This window comes from Hylaeus anthracinus, unplaced genomic scaffold (genome assembly GCF_026225885.1).
Source record: "Hylaeus anthracinus isolate JK02 unplaced genomic scaffold, UHH_iyHylAnth1.0_haploid 11985, whole genome shotgun sequence".
In the NCBI taxonomy this organism is placed as follows: domain Eukaryota; kingdom Metazoa; phylum Arthropoda; class Insecta; order Hymenoptera; family Colletidae; genus Hylaeus; species Hylaeus anthracinus.
The window spans coordinates 1,051,819-1,067,137 of record NW_026534333.1 but is presented as its reverse complement, the minus strand read 5'-3'; the positions used below and the strand labels follow the sequence as shown (position 1 = coordinate 1,067,137).

The following is a 15,319-nucleotide window of genomic DNA, read 5'->3' as shown; positions in this document are numbered from 1 at the left end:
TTAGTGCGTCACTAGAGCGAAGAGCCAAGCAAGCAAAATCGAGAAACGAGAGCCGTATTCAGTAGTGGCGCAGGCTTTGCGCCGAACACGCGTGCGTTGCTTGGTTTCTTCGTGAGTGTTTCTCACAAATCTTCTCTACTACGGCATGTAACACATATACGTGACACATTCTTTCGTAGGACATAAATACAAACAATATAGAAACACAAAAAGTAAGTACAGATTGATTAATTATCGAACATTTCGTGTTGGCTGCAGTAGCGTACTGAGAACATACCTCTAGAAAAGGTTGGCAGAAACGAATTTTTTTAAAAATGTACGAACAATTTCACTATACTCGTATACTTTAATCATTTTTTTTATTTTTTACATCATTTGAATTCTGTTTGCTGTTTCGGTAAGTTCGTTTTACTACTTCTTCTACAGAGATTGAAATATAATACTTTCGTGAATATTTATTAGTTATAAATCATTTACTGTTTTGTCGCTAATAGTTTCAGTCGTTTTAGGGTAGTAAAATGCTTACTCACTGTAGTTGTTATTGGTACAGTGTACGTACAGTAGGAAAAGCATTTTTGTCGCATAATGAAAATGCTTCTTTTTTCAATGTATGTAGCGTTTTACCTTAGAAAAAATCGTATGAAACAGTAAAAGTTGGGGCAGAAGAGCCCGGTGCGTACGCCACTGGGTAGCTGTTCGTTACGTGCTCTATGTCGAGGCTGTTGTGCACGCTTCTCTCTACGTCGCGGCACGCTTACCCTCTTAAGCTCAAAATATATCTATTAGATCATTTTCGAGATGCACGTGCATGTATTTCGAACCATCGTACAAAGGACTCTTAACATCTCTTCAGAATGTACTTGAAAACATCGTACGTTCGGGTTTCGCTCTATCAACGATGTAGATTATTGTAGATACAATATCGAAGAATGCAATAACAAAAGTCAAGATCAAGGAAGTAAGCGTGATACCATCGGTTGAGAACCACGTGTTTTCTACTAAATCGTTTAAAGAGCACGCGGTCTAACGTCTTGAAACATGTGACGTTGGTCAGGATCGAGTTGAGAAAGTACCCTGAGCCTAGAAAAATGCCACGGGCCGATTTTATTTAAAATTAAAATGAGAAATAATACGATGGTTTTTTTTTTGTGTACGTTCTGTAACGTCATTTGTAGGATATAATACATTTCGACAATGTCAAAAATGTGACGAGAGCGCTTCTGCGCGATCTGTACATATAAGGTACAGTTAAATGTAAACATGCCAATGAGTCTATCAATCATACGAGAACAGTGCCGCTTGGGAATTGAAATACTTGTGTTCAACTATTGATTATTTTGTTACGTTGTATCGTCTATCTATAATTACTATTTTCAATGTTATTCCTAGGAGTTAATTAATCGTCAGTCGATATTTCAAATAATACTTCGAATCAGAGTTGGGCGTTATCCGAATATGTACATATTCATCTGCATAAGTACCTAAATAAAACTTTAATTCGAATAAAAGACTCCCGAATTCGTTACTAGAATAACCTTTTCTTCAAAGAATGAATACGGACGAGTAAATATTCATTCTTCTTTATTATAAACAGACGCGTCGTAATTTATCTCTGGTTTATTAATTCTTATTCGCGATGTTAATGAAAAATAATCCTATACTGTGATTTCAAATGGTTTGTATAGTATGTATATTTTTTCTGATACTTTTAATTTTTTTTTTATAGTTCTTCGAGTATCGGTTATATTTCTCTATGTAATATGATGCACACACATACACGATTTACATATGTAACGAATAAGTTCGCCTTTTTTGATAATGGTTTATTCGTAAGTGACGACTAACTTTTATTCAAAGTTTTATCCGAATAAAACCGTATTTGCCGCTCCCGAATAAGCTTCATATAGATAAACAGTTATTCGCGAGTGTCATTTGTTATTCGTTCTCTAAATAAATGATGTACCCAACTCTGTTTGTATGTACTCTGCAGAATCGCTCGGTAACAACAATTATTCTCGATGATCAAGTGGAATTCAGAAGGACTGATCTATTACTCTGAACCGTTATTAGTGACGCGTCGTTAACAATTGACCCTTTCTCAGCATCTGGATTCAATAACAATTTCGCGTATGAGTCGTTAGATGGAAACCCATTAGTCGGACGCTGCGTTACACAACCGGAAGACTCGTTTCGCGACTATCGAATAGTGACCACGATTAATAATCAAATAGAGTAGCTCATCATATGGCATATTTTTAGACATCTGGCAGTTGGAGAATCCCAATCGAAAAGGCTCGTTGGAACGCGTGAAAGATAATCACATCGGCGTTATTCGCATCGTGCGTTTCTCTGTTATGGCTTCGCAGCGATCGCTCGACGTTTCAGGTTAACCTCTCGTTGCGTAACACACTCTTCAATTGTCTCGAAAGAGCCTTGGTGTTTCTAGCTGGTATCTAACTTGAGCGATTCTAAATATTTTTATATTTATATCTTCAAATTCTGGTTCTGAACTGTTCCATGCCGCTCGACTTGAAGTTTTAGTCGAAAACCAATCGATAAAGCATGGCTAGATTTGATCGTTCGTTCAAAACCGCAAGTAGGATTGCCAACCGTCTTTTTTTTTTTTTTCTTTTAAAGGATAATCCTTTTCGTGGTACTGTTTGTCCTTGTTTATTCGTGGGTTCGAAAAGGATGCTATATATGTACAGGAACGTGGTGTGTGCTCTATCGTTTAGAAATAATAAAATTGAAGAAGTGATAGGCGGTAGGTGTAATCTAAAAAATAAAAGTAAAACATAAGATAATAAGAATGGCATTAACCTTATTATTTTTCGACTAGTTATTATCTATAGCGATCTATAGTGATATTGTAATGTAGTTGTCACTGTTATTTAAACGATTAAGATGTACAAGAAATAAATAAATCAAAAAATTTCACGTAAATTTAAATCTATATTTCAAGGGTTGTCACATATTTTATTTTGTATTGGACGCTACTTTAGTTCGATTACTTCATGGTACTTGATAGACGAATTTTAAGAAATTTCAAAGAACAGATAAATGTTGCGGCATGACGTCGAGTTACCGAAGATAATTTTTGATCCTCGGACAAATTTCGCACAACTGAGAGCAAAAAGAGATTTTTATTTCACGTCACTGTTTTTATGTGCGCTGACACGATGACACTGCCCGCGAAGTATTTACCACCGCAAGTCGGCAAAAACAGTTTTCATGAATAAAACTTCTTTCTCATAAGGATTCTCTCTGTACGTGTGCATTATTAACTCACATTTCATACGAATTACGTAAGATTATACAAGTTTGATAGCAGTCCACTTCTTAGAAAATGTTCATAGAAATCTATGCTGAATAATCATGACGATTGTAGTTCCACCGACTTGGCAACCTTGTTTGTGTACCATGAACCAACGACAACTCACGTTCCGTGTACAATTCCCGGCAGTGTACACAAAAAGATTTATTCATGGCGATAAGAATTAACGTTCTAGGGCTCCCGTTTTCCCGTTTGTTCGCCCGCGGAGGACATTCCATTGTCCTTTTTTTATTTTATTTTTTTTTATTTTTTTTTCTCTCTTCTTCACGTTGATACCGATGAAGGCAGCTACTCAAGCATTAGTGCTGAATCACGAACGTCACGGAAAAGTGCTGGCACCGTTTCATCTTCGTCATTGACAGTACATGCAACTAAACGTGATAAACTAAAAATAAAGTTACAATCATTTAAGATTGTAACAGGGAAGTTTTACGCGAAATTAACACGAAACGTAACGAGTATGAAATCCAAATTACAATTTTAAATTGGAATAGTCGAATCCGATAAGCGTGCGTGCTTTGTAGATAATTTATTTAAACGTTTCGACCGTCAGATTATCGTAAGTAACGGTAGCTATAAACAAGAATTCGAATAATGCTGCTTTGAAACTGAAGAATGTTTATATTATACGCCCGCAAGAAAAAAAGCTTTTTCTACAAATTTTCATTTCGTATAACAAATGATTGTAGAATGTCAACGTTTATATATATATATATAATAGTACATATATAATAGACATGTTAAAGCATTAATAAAACTTTGTTTGCTTGTTTCTTAATATTTTTTTCATTGATGTAAGCACGTGAAATTTGTCTGTTTTTCATGATTGACATTGTAGCTTGACATTGAATCATCCGGAAACAAAAAATCAACGATATTATTGACATATATTTTCTTTCTTTCCGAATGACGTTATCAGTAGAAAAAAAATGTTGCAATTATTTTCTATTCGACTTATTGCACTTTATTCCAATTATTGGTCATTTTCTTGTCGTTTCTTTGTTTCCATTACCGTTCGTTCAACGGGAGCCTGTAACGAAGTTTCCAATAAACTTGTTATCGCTATTGTTGTGCACAGTATTCTAATAGCGTCGCGAACTTTACGCTTAAGCTCGTATCAACACTCTTTTATAGTCAAGCTCTGTCTTTTATCATTTTGATTGAGCGACAGAGTGTGTGTGTCTGTTTGAACAACCAAAGACGTTTCCTGATGAATTATAAGCGCGAGCGAACGGTTGCGACAAATTATTTAATCAGGCTCGTTAAAATTTCGCACGATGGTTATGCGTTTGCACAGCCATCTTGCGAAATCAACCGGTCGGCGGCGTTCAACCGTTGAATCTATTAATCAACATTCACTCGGCGGACTTTTATCTCAGATTGATTATTCTTCCTTTATTTTTAAATTAAATGTAAACTGACAGTGACAAATTTATCACAATAATTCCTGACCTATCATTCGAGCCTCATTTTAATCGTAGAAAATATTTACAAAAAAAATCCGGCATTATCGTTTATAACTGTGGTTTAAGTAAAAATATTGACTTATCATTTTATCACGTTAAATTACGAACTTTCTAAGTTCTGAATCATATAGCCAACAATATAGGTCTCAACTTGATGGCTATTATATTTTAACTATATATTCGACTATTACGCAAACTTAAAAAAAAAAAAATGAGGAGTTTGAATAAACAGCATGGAAAGCTGAAATTGAAATGGCAAATCATAAATTTTGAAGAATTTTTTAATTGTATTTATAGAAAAATCATTTTACGAGGCTCCTTGTACCTAATGTACCAGTTTTAAATTTCTTCCTTCTTTGCATTCATTTGATTCGTGTTTTAAATTACTTTGCATTAGCATTTGCTTAGATGGCTCTCTTCGTAATTTTCTGACGTCACCATTAGGGATGTCAGTAGTCTGTTGGGCCCTCAATATAGTGTTCCGAGTGATATGCAACGAATAAACAGTTTTTATCTTTTACTTGTTACTCAAAAATTGTATCTAAATAAGAATTTGTTCTATCACCGTCGAAAAGTAAATATTCCATGTCGAACGTATATTTGTACACCTCGATGATCCATGACGACAAAATTCACCGTTGAGTTCTCACGTAAAATTCCACTAACACTTTTTGAAGAATCGCTTCTCTACTACGAGCTGGATTTATTGATTTTCATGGTCTCGATACACTCGTAACTATAGGTTGTACGATTTCTGAGCTTCTACAGTTATTCATGGCGCTCCGCTGTCCTATATGTATTAAAAATCCAAGAAAATACTGGTTTCACGCGGATAGAGACAGCTCTTTTAATAACCCTCCTTATCGAAAGACATTATCAATCGAAGCATTATTCATTTCCATCTCTAGAATTTTGATGACTCAAATCGCAATCTCAACAACTCGATCGTATTGAAATTGATCTCTTCAAGTTGAAGCACATTTCTAACGTGATTGTATTAGGCGTGGAAATCAATTCCGTGCCTTTACGATTAATCGTATGTAATTGAAATTTTAATAAAAATATTTACACGTCATTTTGGTACACGTTATTTTAATCATTTTTCTTTTTTTTTTCTCTTCCGGAATTTTTCTCATAAATAATAAAAGGTGCTCCTATATGTCGTTCAACTAAATACGCTTCATTTTTACCGAGGAAGTGGAAAATAATCTTTGTAGACAATTTTAGATTCTGACCAAAATCTACGGGGTGGTAAAAAATTTTGAATTAACGATGGCCATTAAAATGTATCCTATACACGAAGTTTGGTAGCCAACAAATTTCTCTTATCGTTCTTCTATAAGATTGGGTGTAGACATTTATTTCTTAGCCTCATATCTAATTATTTGTCGCATTTTCATTCGTACAGCAAATTTACAGACCTTTTTCTTAATTACATGTTTATTATATTTGTATTAATTATGTATCAACGATATATTCATTAACGTCGGTATCGGAGAAACGTCTGCAATTTGAAGTGCTATTTCATTTCCCTTCTTCGACATCGACTTATCGAGGTTCGGCTATATATCAAATCTGGAACGTCTGATCGCATTAATATTTAACTTATCGTTGACAAACACGTATAACACAGTGTCAGGAGATGGTACGAGCACAATGTTGTTTGAGGAATGACAACGCAACTAGAAGATAAAGATGTGGAAACGAGATATACTTCGAACGTGATGCGATATTTTTTGTTTTAAATACAGGTGCTGGACTAACGTAAGCTTATTCGCATACTCGACACCAGTAAGAAAAAGCTGAAGAGCCCATCATACAGGAAATCACATTCAGATGGAACTGTCGTCGATGAAGATTCTGTGATACCTATCAAGATTAATGCGTTGTCTATGCGTGTTTAAACGTACTTAAGAGAACACTCACGCGGATAACTTACTTGGATCATCAAATTATCGTGACAGTCGTTCAACGTTTTCTAATTTCACGCAAGACATCGTGAGTGCGCGCAATTTCCTAGAATCGAACGGTTTTACTGTGATCAAAGTGTACTTTTGAGTTCGTACCATTTAAAAGCGAGTTAATGCAGCGCGCCGAGAAAGATGGACTCGAGCAGCGTGAAGTCGAATCCAAATCCTCGAGAAAAGGCGAACTTGCTCTCGATTTTGTTATGGTGGTAAGTTTTCTTGTCTTCTCCTTGCCGATCGAGTGACGTCAGAGTCCTTACTACCATCGGCTATCGTTCGCCTTGCGTTTTACGATTACGTGGCAAATTTTGTTGCAAATATTTCGATTACTTAATAGAAGTATTATACATGTTCAAACATTTGAATTTATTTCCATCGTTGTTACGTGATATTGTGCAATAAATGAAATGCTTCTCATAGATATTTTGCTTTAATTTTATCAAGCGTTTCTCTGCTAGCCGAAAAAAGATATATTAAATTGTAACTCTATCGAGTGTTACCGAAACATTTTGGTTAGCGTAAAGTGGACAGAATTTTGGTAAAAAATAACGTTTAAGGAATCTCGCGAGATAAACTATAGACGTTCGATAAAATTTACCCCTTACCGCATGAATTTTACTTTATTATTATTAATAATAATTTTAATTAATAAATTTTTTTTTATTATTATTAATAATAATAATAAAAAAAAACACAAATTATTTCTTAGTTGTATCAATATTAACTTATAAATAATTTACACTTGAAAATTTGAAAACAGTTTCATTTTGAAAAGATTTTCTCGGTTCAACGCTTAAATGCGAAGGTTTTCCTGAAATTGCAGGAAATGCAAGAAGAATGATTATTTTCTTAACGATGACATTCTAGATGATGCTGCATTTTCTGTAATTATTCGTTTAGTTTTTGCGTGTTCCGGTATTTTGTTACTAATACTCGATATTCCAAGTAGTTTTATTATTTTCGATTGTGGACACGCTACTTGTATGCTGACTCGCATCTGGGTAATTACCAAATAAATGGTCCACTGGACGCTATCCTTGAGCTTAATCGAAATTAATCAATCTCATTTGTACTTGATCAGTACTTGATTAAGGAACTAAACAGGATTCGTGTATTTGGCGAAAAATTGAATACAACAACAAATTACCTAAATTACCCGATCTCCGATAGTCACGAGACAACATTTTAACTTTAAAGAAATTTTCACGAGTTTTAGCTTTGTGATCAACGCGATACACGATCAAGAAAGAATTACCTTTTTTCCAAAAATAAAATAAAATTCATGCAACAGGAAGTTAAATAACCGGTTGTCTGTTATTGTACGTGCTTCATTGTCTGATAACATTGCCGTACAGGTGGACGATAGGCTTGTTCAAGACTGGCTACAAGAAGATTCTGCAGACGGACGATTTGTATGATCCCTTGAAGACCGATCGATCGACCTTGCTCGGGGACAGGCTAGAGAAGTTAGTATCGAAAGTAATTCGAACATCTAGAAAAGAAAATTAACGAGAACTATATGTAATCATTTACACGTTTGTGAATATTTCATTTTCAGACGATGGCTAATCGAAGTAGAGAATTCAAGAAAGTCCAAGCGTCGGGCCAGCCTGTTGAGGGCTATTTTTCGCACCTTTCTCTGGGAGTACACTGTACTCGGACTCATGCAGATATTAAACGAATTCGTATTACGGTATGCTATTTCCTTTTTTTTATTTTAACGACTGTTTATATCGCTCTTTTCATTTTTCTGTTCGTTTTCGTTGTAGATTAGGGACACCGATACTGCTGGGTGGGCTCCTGCGCTACTTCAGAAAGAACACGACTGAAACGTACGAGACTGCGCTCATGTATGCGGGTGGGATATGTCTGGCAACATTGATAAACGTAATTACGTTTAACCAAGCGGTTTTTGGCGCATTCCACGTTGGCGCGAAAATTCGAGTTGCCGCTTGTTCCGTTGTTTATCGTAAGGTAATATATATGCCGAGCATTTTCGAGTCTAGGACTGGGGCAAAAAAGTTGGATGCCGAAGATACCTGAGCAAATCTTTTATTCGTTCAGGACACCCCTTCAATGACCTTGATAGATCAGTTCTGTCTCGAAGGACATTCGTACTAGTTACAAGAAAAAGTGTCATGCATACATGTTTTTTCCACTTTTTTCCCTAAATCTTACGCTTACGGCAAAGTAATGACGTTAACAATGTCGATAGATCAAGACAAGCTAAAAAAACAAAAGCCAAAAAATGCTATTGCTTCAAGCATTAAACAATTTTCGAGTAAACACTCGAAAATTTAGATATTAGTTGTACACAAAATTTATAAACACACACGCACATGCATCTGCGTATATAGATACATGTGTGCTTTTTTTTTTTCTCATCATTAGGTCATTTTTATGTGCTTTGACCGCGTATCAGTGTTTGTAACTCTTTTATTTACTCAACAGGCATTGCGTCTTAGTAAGACAGCTTTAGGCGAGACGGCGCCAGGAAAAGTGGTTAATTTAGTGGCCAATGATGTCAACAGATTCGATCTTGTTTCCATCTTCATTCACCATATGTGGTCCGCACCGTTATCTGCATTGATTATAGCCTACATTCTCTACACCGAGGCGGGATACGCTGGCTTAATCGGCATTGCCGCGGTGTTCGTTGTCGTGCCGATTCAATGTGAGTTTCCGGTAATGATAACCGCACTATAAAAGCTTCGAAAAGTTGAAGGCTGTGCCCTCGTACTAGCTTGAGATACAATTCCGAATTGAGCGAGGATTTCGATAGATTCAAGAAAACATTCGTTTGCATCGATAAAGAGGATTTCCTAGAGCGAGATAAGCTACGAAAAATTAACGACGCGCTTCTTATCGTCGTTGGTGTCGATAGACGCACGTGTAAACAACGCGGATGAGCCGCGGGATAAAGTTAGTCATGCCGACTGAAAATAAAAACACTGGAGTGCAGAGGTTTCAGCTTTACGAGTGTCAACATTGTTGAGATTTTAAGAGCGCTGATATAATCAGGTGGAAGAAGAAACTTTTAAAAGAATTACAGCTACTATAGCTGGGCTTATCAACCTGATAATATCGTGATTTGAACATAATTACTTTGATTATCTTCCTTAGTAGGCTCTTTACTTACTTCTCTAAAATGTTTTATGAAATGCAAATGTCATTACTACGAGAATATAGTTGATATTTTCATATCATTCTTTATATGAAACTTTTATACATGTCACGTGTTTCAGCGTACGCGGGAAAGTTATCTTCCAAGTTCAGGCTGCAAACAGCCATCAAGACCGACGAAAGAGTGCGCCTGATGGATGAAATCATATCAGGTGTGCAGGTAATCAAGATGTATGCCTGGGAGAAACCATTCTGCGTTCTGGTCGAGCTAGCTCGCAAATTGGAGCTGCAAGTGGTCACCAAGAGTTCATACATTAGGGGCATCTACATGACGTTCAACCTGTTCACCACAAGGATGGCACTCTTCTGTACCTTGATCAGCATGTTGTTATTTGGGAACGAGTTATCAGTTGACACCGTTTTCGTCTTCTCCTCTTACTTTAACATATTGGCGCACACTATGTCTGGAATGTTCGTGCGCGGTTTCGCGGAGATAGCCGAATGCATGGTGGCCGTGAGAAGACTCCAACACTTCCTGATGTACGAAGAGTTCCAGAACAAAGGGTTCACCTTGAACAAGTTTGCGGCTAGCCTCAACGGCAGCATCAACAGCGACATCAAACAGGCCTCTTACAAAACTTCCAGGCAAGACTTACCCTACATCGATGACGAGATCGATGGTTACGAGAATCTCGACGAATCGTCGGAGAAGAGGAGACACAATGGGCTAGTTGTTGTCGCTAGCGACTTGCTGAAGAATACCGCGAATCTTATGGAAGGTAAGCGTTCATCATTTGTATGACCTCTATAGACTTTGATAACGCAAGGTTTAAGAATAAACCTATAATTAAATCTTCCTTTTGTTACACCTGACAATGTGTATTCGTTTTAGAAAAGAAGGATTCTCCGGTGACGAATGAGGAACCATACGCGGTCAAGATGGTCAATTTGACGGCCAAATGGGAGCCAGGCCAGTCGGAGAACACTCTCGAAGAAATGAATCTGGCGATTGAGAAAGGAAAGGTCTACGCGGTGATTGGAATGGTAGGGGCGGGGAAGAGTTCTTTCTTGTCCGCGATCCTTGGAGAAATAGAACCGACCGAGGGCCACGTGAAAGTAAATGGAAGTCTGAGCTACGCTGGTCAAGAAGCTTGGGTCTTTGGCTCCACCGTTAGACAAAATATACTTTTTGGACAACAATACGATCGGCAACGGTATCAAAGGGTCGTTAAAGCATGTTCCCTGCTTCGAGATTTCAAGCAGTTTCCACAGGGTGATCAGACAGTTGTCGGAGAAAGGGGTAGTTCTCTGTCAGGAGGACAAAAGGCTAGAATCAATTTGGCCAGGTCCCTTTATAGGCAGGCGGACATTTATCTATTGGATGATCCTCTGAGCGCCGTAAGTTTAAGAGTCAGAATACTTATTCTGTTCTCGTCTGAATCCACTCCAACTTGATAGATACGTTTCAGGTGGACACTCATGTCAGCAAGCACTTGTTCGAGGAATGTATACAACGATACCTAGCTGGAAAGACAAGGATTTTGGTCACTCATCAGTTGCAATACGTGAAAAGCGTCGACTCTATTATACTTATCGAGCAAGGGAAAGCTACAGTATTTTCCAATTACCCAGATTTGTTGAATCAACGACCAGAGTACTGCCATCTCCTGGCATCCGACACCGAAACAAAGGAGGATTCTTCTTTAGAGAAAAGTTCAATAAAGAGACAATTTTCGTCGTCGAGTACCAGGGTAAGACTGTATTCCTGTACCACTTCTACATTTTACGAGCTACTATTTAACCCATAATTTAGTTGTAATACATCTTTTATATTTGCAGAGTCGAACACCAGAAGCTAGTAGCGGAGGAACGGACGACGAAGACGAGGACGAAGACCCCGATAAGCTATACGATGGCTTAGAAGGAACATCCCGTGGAGCAGTGAAGGGACCAATATTTATTAAGTACTTTCTAAGCGGAGCCAACATATGCCTTGTAATCACAGTCTTTCTGCTGTACTTATGCACGCAATTTTGCGCTAGTCTCAATGATTATTTCGTCCCTATCTTGTAAGTACTTTCAAACTCACTGTCCAATCGACTCGAATTCATACGAGTTTAACGTTTATTTTAGAGTAAACGCGGAAGAAGCACGACACTATGTACTTAAGCAAGCGGCCCAAAATATTAGCAACGACACATCAACAGACTTGTCAGAAACTTCGGACATTTCGTCGATGTACAATTATATGTACATTTACACGGGGATAGTGCTTGGAATATTCATTATTGGAATCTCCAGGTCTTTAATGTTTTACAAAGTGTGCATGTTGTGCAATCAAAAGTTGCACGACATGGCCTTCAATGCACTCATCAGAACGGGCATGAGGTTTTTCGACACCAACCCCAGCGGTAGAATCCTCAACCGATTTTCCAAAGATATGGGAGCGATCGATGAGTTGTTGCCGAAAGCTATACTGGACGCTACTCAGATATGTCTACTGATGGTTGGATCCTTAGTGGTGTCCTGCGTCGTCAATTATCTGTTCCTAATTCCCATAGTGTTTCTGAGTACCGTGTTCTATTGGATACGAAAAGTCTTCCTTAAAACCAGCAAGAACATCAAACGAATGGAAGGAATGAGTAAGCAGCATTAACGTTAGTAGTATCACCCAGAGATGGATAAAATGTTATAAGAAAAACATAATTGTAGATCTTAAAATAAATATTAGATTAGATAGATAAGATATTTGTCCATCTCTGGCACCACTTAAGAAAGACGTGCTTTTTGGTAACAAGGAACTTCTTTTCGCACAGCTCGATCTCCTGTGTTCACTCATTTAAATGCCACGTTGAATGGACTGACCACCATCAGAGCTTATTGCGCACAGGATATACTGAAGAAGGAATTCGACAAATTGCAAGACGTCCACACCTCCACTGTTTATATGTACGTGGTAACGAGCACTGCCTTTGGATTTTCGCTGGACATCTTTTGCTTCGTGTTCACATCATTAGTCACCTTCAGTTTTCTTCTACTGCAGCAATGTAAAGAATCTTGTCGACATTTCTTTTTTAATACGCCAATTATTCACATAGGCCTTGCAATTAACTTGATTTCTTTTGTAGCATTCTCTGGAGGTGAGGTGGGTTTGGCTATCACTCAGGTAATGGCCATGACCGGTATGATTCAATGGGGTATGCGACAAAATGCCGAAGTGGCCAATCAAATGATGTCTGTGGAACGTGTGTTGGAATACACGCAAATAGAGCCAGAACCGAATCTACGCGACAGAGGAAAGTTTGCGAAGAATACTGATAAGCAAGCCATCGCGCTTCCAGCAAACGCGCCGAAGAATTGGCCCACAGAGGGACTCATCGTATTCAAGAACGTTTACTTGCGATATGCGGAGGACGAGCCTCCAGTTTTGAAGAACTTAAATCTTGTCATTCGCTCGGGTGAAAAAGTTAGTCTCTTTTCCTGTGAATTTCATGCAATTATAGTTCCTATTTCAGATATACAATTGTATACGAGTTAGTATAGCAAAAGTCCTACATGTCTGTAAAATGTTACAGGTCGGTATCGTGGGTAGAACAGGCGCTGGAAAATCATCCTTAATATCTGCCTTATTCAGATTAGCGAAGGTTGAAGGATCTATCGAGATCGATGGCATAGACACTGGGTCCATTTGTTTAGAAGATTTGCGGCGTCATATATCAATCATTCCACAGGATCCTGTTTTATTCTCTGGTACATTGAGACGCAACTTAGACCCTTTCAATGAATTCTCTGATAAAACTTTATGGGAAGCTCTCGAAGAGGTTGGTTAAGTGGAAAAGTCAATTTTTATTTTCCCTTGTTAAGATTACTTTACGATTCAACTATATATTGTTAAATACACAGGTTGAGTTGAAAGATGCCATCACAACCGGTACAGGATTAGAAAGTCGAGTTTTGGATAGAGGCAGTAACTACAGCGTTGGCCAAAGACAGTTAGTCTGCTTGGCAAGAGCCATCCTGAGAAATAATCGTATACTTATGCTCGATGAGGCAACTGCAAACGTGGATCCACAGACTGATGCTTTGATTCAACACACGATAAGAAAGAAATTTGCCAAATGCACTGTACTTACTGTTGCCCATCGTTTGAACACTATCATGGACAGCGATAAAGTTTTAGTCATGGATAAGGGTCGCATGGCGGTGAGTTACATTTCTCACTTAATTAGAATATTGTTCTTACATTATTCTCAACGCACCTGGACAAATTTCAAACAGCATTGCTTGAAATACCATTTCAATTAAAATTTGTCAAAGTCTGATTGATAGTTCAAGGTAAAATAATACAACGATTATATATATTTTTATTTTCTGTTGCAGGAGTACGATCACCCACATATACTCCTCCAGAACAGTTATAGTCAATTTACCTCATTGGTAATGCAAACTGACCGTGGTATGTACGATCAGTTACTTAGGATAGCAAAACAATGTTACATTGCCAAATACGGAGAACGATGATTACCACGCCAAATATTTTTTTTCCTGGTACTTATTTTACCAGATACTTCTATTTCTACTTGACTACCGGTACGTAACATGTGGTGCAAGCGTTTATACAGATTTCAGTTGTATTAAAGTATTGTCATAGGTCTCGAGCGCGCTCAATATTCGAAGAATTATATTTTTTTAATCTTCATACGGGCGAATCGTTAGAACGATTATTCCAGTACTTCCTGTAAATATTAATGGCGCCGTTGAGCGGCACCCATACTTCCAACGAATACATATAATATATTTTTCTACACCCGTCATTGCGAGATTTACAAATTTTTGAAATCATGGATACGCGTTTTGATGAATTTCAGCGATTTGAACGATGTATGCCAGTAACATGCCAAATGAAAGTAGTAGATTTTTATAAGATATTGTATGAGAAGTTCCAATTTCAATATGTAGGCATAAATAAATATTGTGATCCGAAAAATCATGATCTGCAGGACGTAAAAATATTCGTCACGAATTTTATGAATGAATCAGTTGCAACAAAATGGTCCTTCATATTTCATAGAATTGTACGAAAGAGTGAAAATGCGACCGTAACGGTATTGTATGCAGAAATAGATTTACATTATACAGGGTGGTTCCAGATCACCTTGAAATAGTTACTAAATGGTAGGTGGTACAAGAAGACTGTCTTCAGTATTTTGCTTTTTCTTTTTTTTTTTTGTGGAATATGATAATATGAAACAAAAATGTTTGAAAAGCAAAAATCATTGAAACAGACAAGACCAAAGTGTCTCTAACAACATACGTATTATAAAGTATTTATAGAATGTGCTTGACATAATACGGTATTTATAGAATGGATTCGAAATTTACGCCTTTACCGTTTAAGCGCAGATACGGAATGATTGTTTGATTGTGCA

At 37.3% G+C, this 15,319-nt stretch overlaps 2 protein-coding genes across 7 annotated transcripts in view; one reads left to right on the top strand and one right to left on the bottom strand.

The window, feature by feature from the left end:
• The window catches only part of LOC128887023 (uncharacterized), a 33,467-nt gene that overhangs the window by 15,803 nt on the left and 2,345 nt on the right, over positions 1-15,319 (bottom strand). The window lies entirely within an intron of this gene.
• Positions 54-15,114, top strand: LOC128886997 (ATP-binding cassette subfamily C member 4-like). 2 transcript variants are annotated; one of them, XM_054142381.1, is made up of 16 exons: positions 54-212; positions 6,552-6,976; positions 8,123-8,233; positions 8,326-8,460; positions 8,537-8,741; positions 9,219-9,441; positions 10,013-10,669; positions 10,783-11,288; positions 11,360-11,641; positions 11,730-11,959; positions 12,024-12,532; positions 12,707-12,937; positions 13,019-13,356; positions 13,466-13,711; positions 13,794-14,093; positions 14,271-15,114. In XM_054142381.1, the coding sequence occupies exons 2-16, from the start codon at positions 6,903-6,905 to the stop codon at positions 14,409-14,411; spliced, it is 4,188 nt and encodes a 1,395-aa protein (XP_053998356.1). In that variant the 5' UTR covers positions 54-212; positions 6,552-6,902; the 3' UTR covers positions 14,412-15,114. The 2 variants fall into 2 exon arrangements, with proteins under 2 accessions (XP_053998356.1, XP_053998357.1); XM_054142382.1 differs by lacking the exons at positions 54-212; positions 6,552-6,976; positions 8,123-8,233; positions 8,326-8,460; positions 8,537-8,741 and having other exon boundaries at positions 9,318-9,452.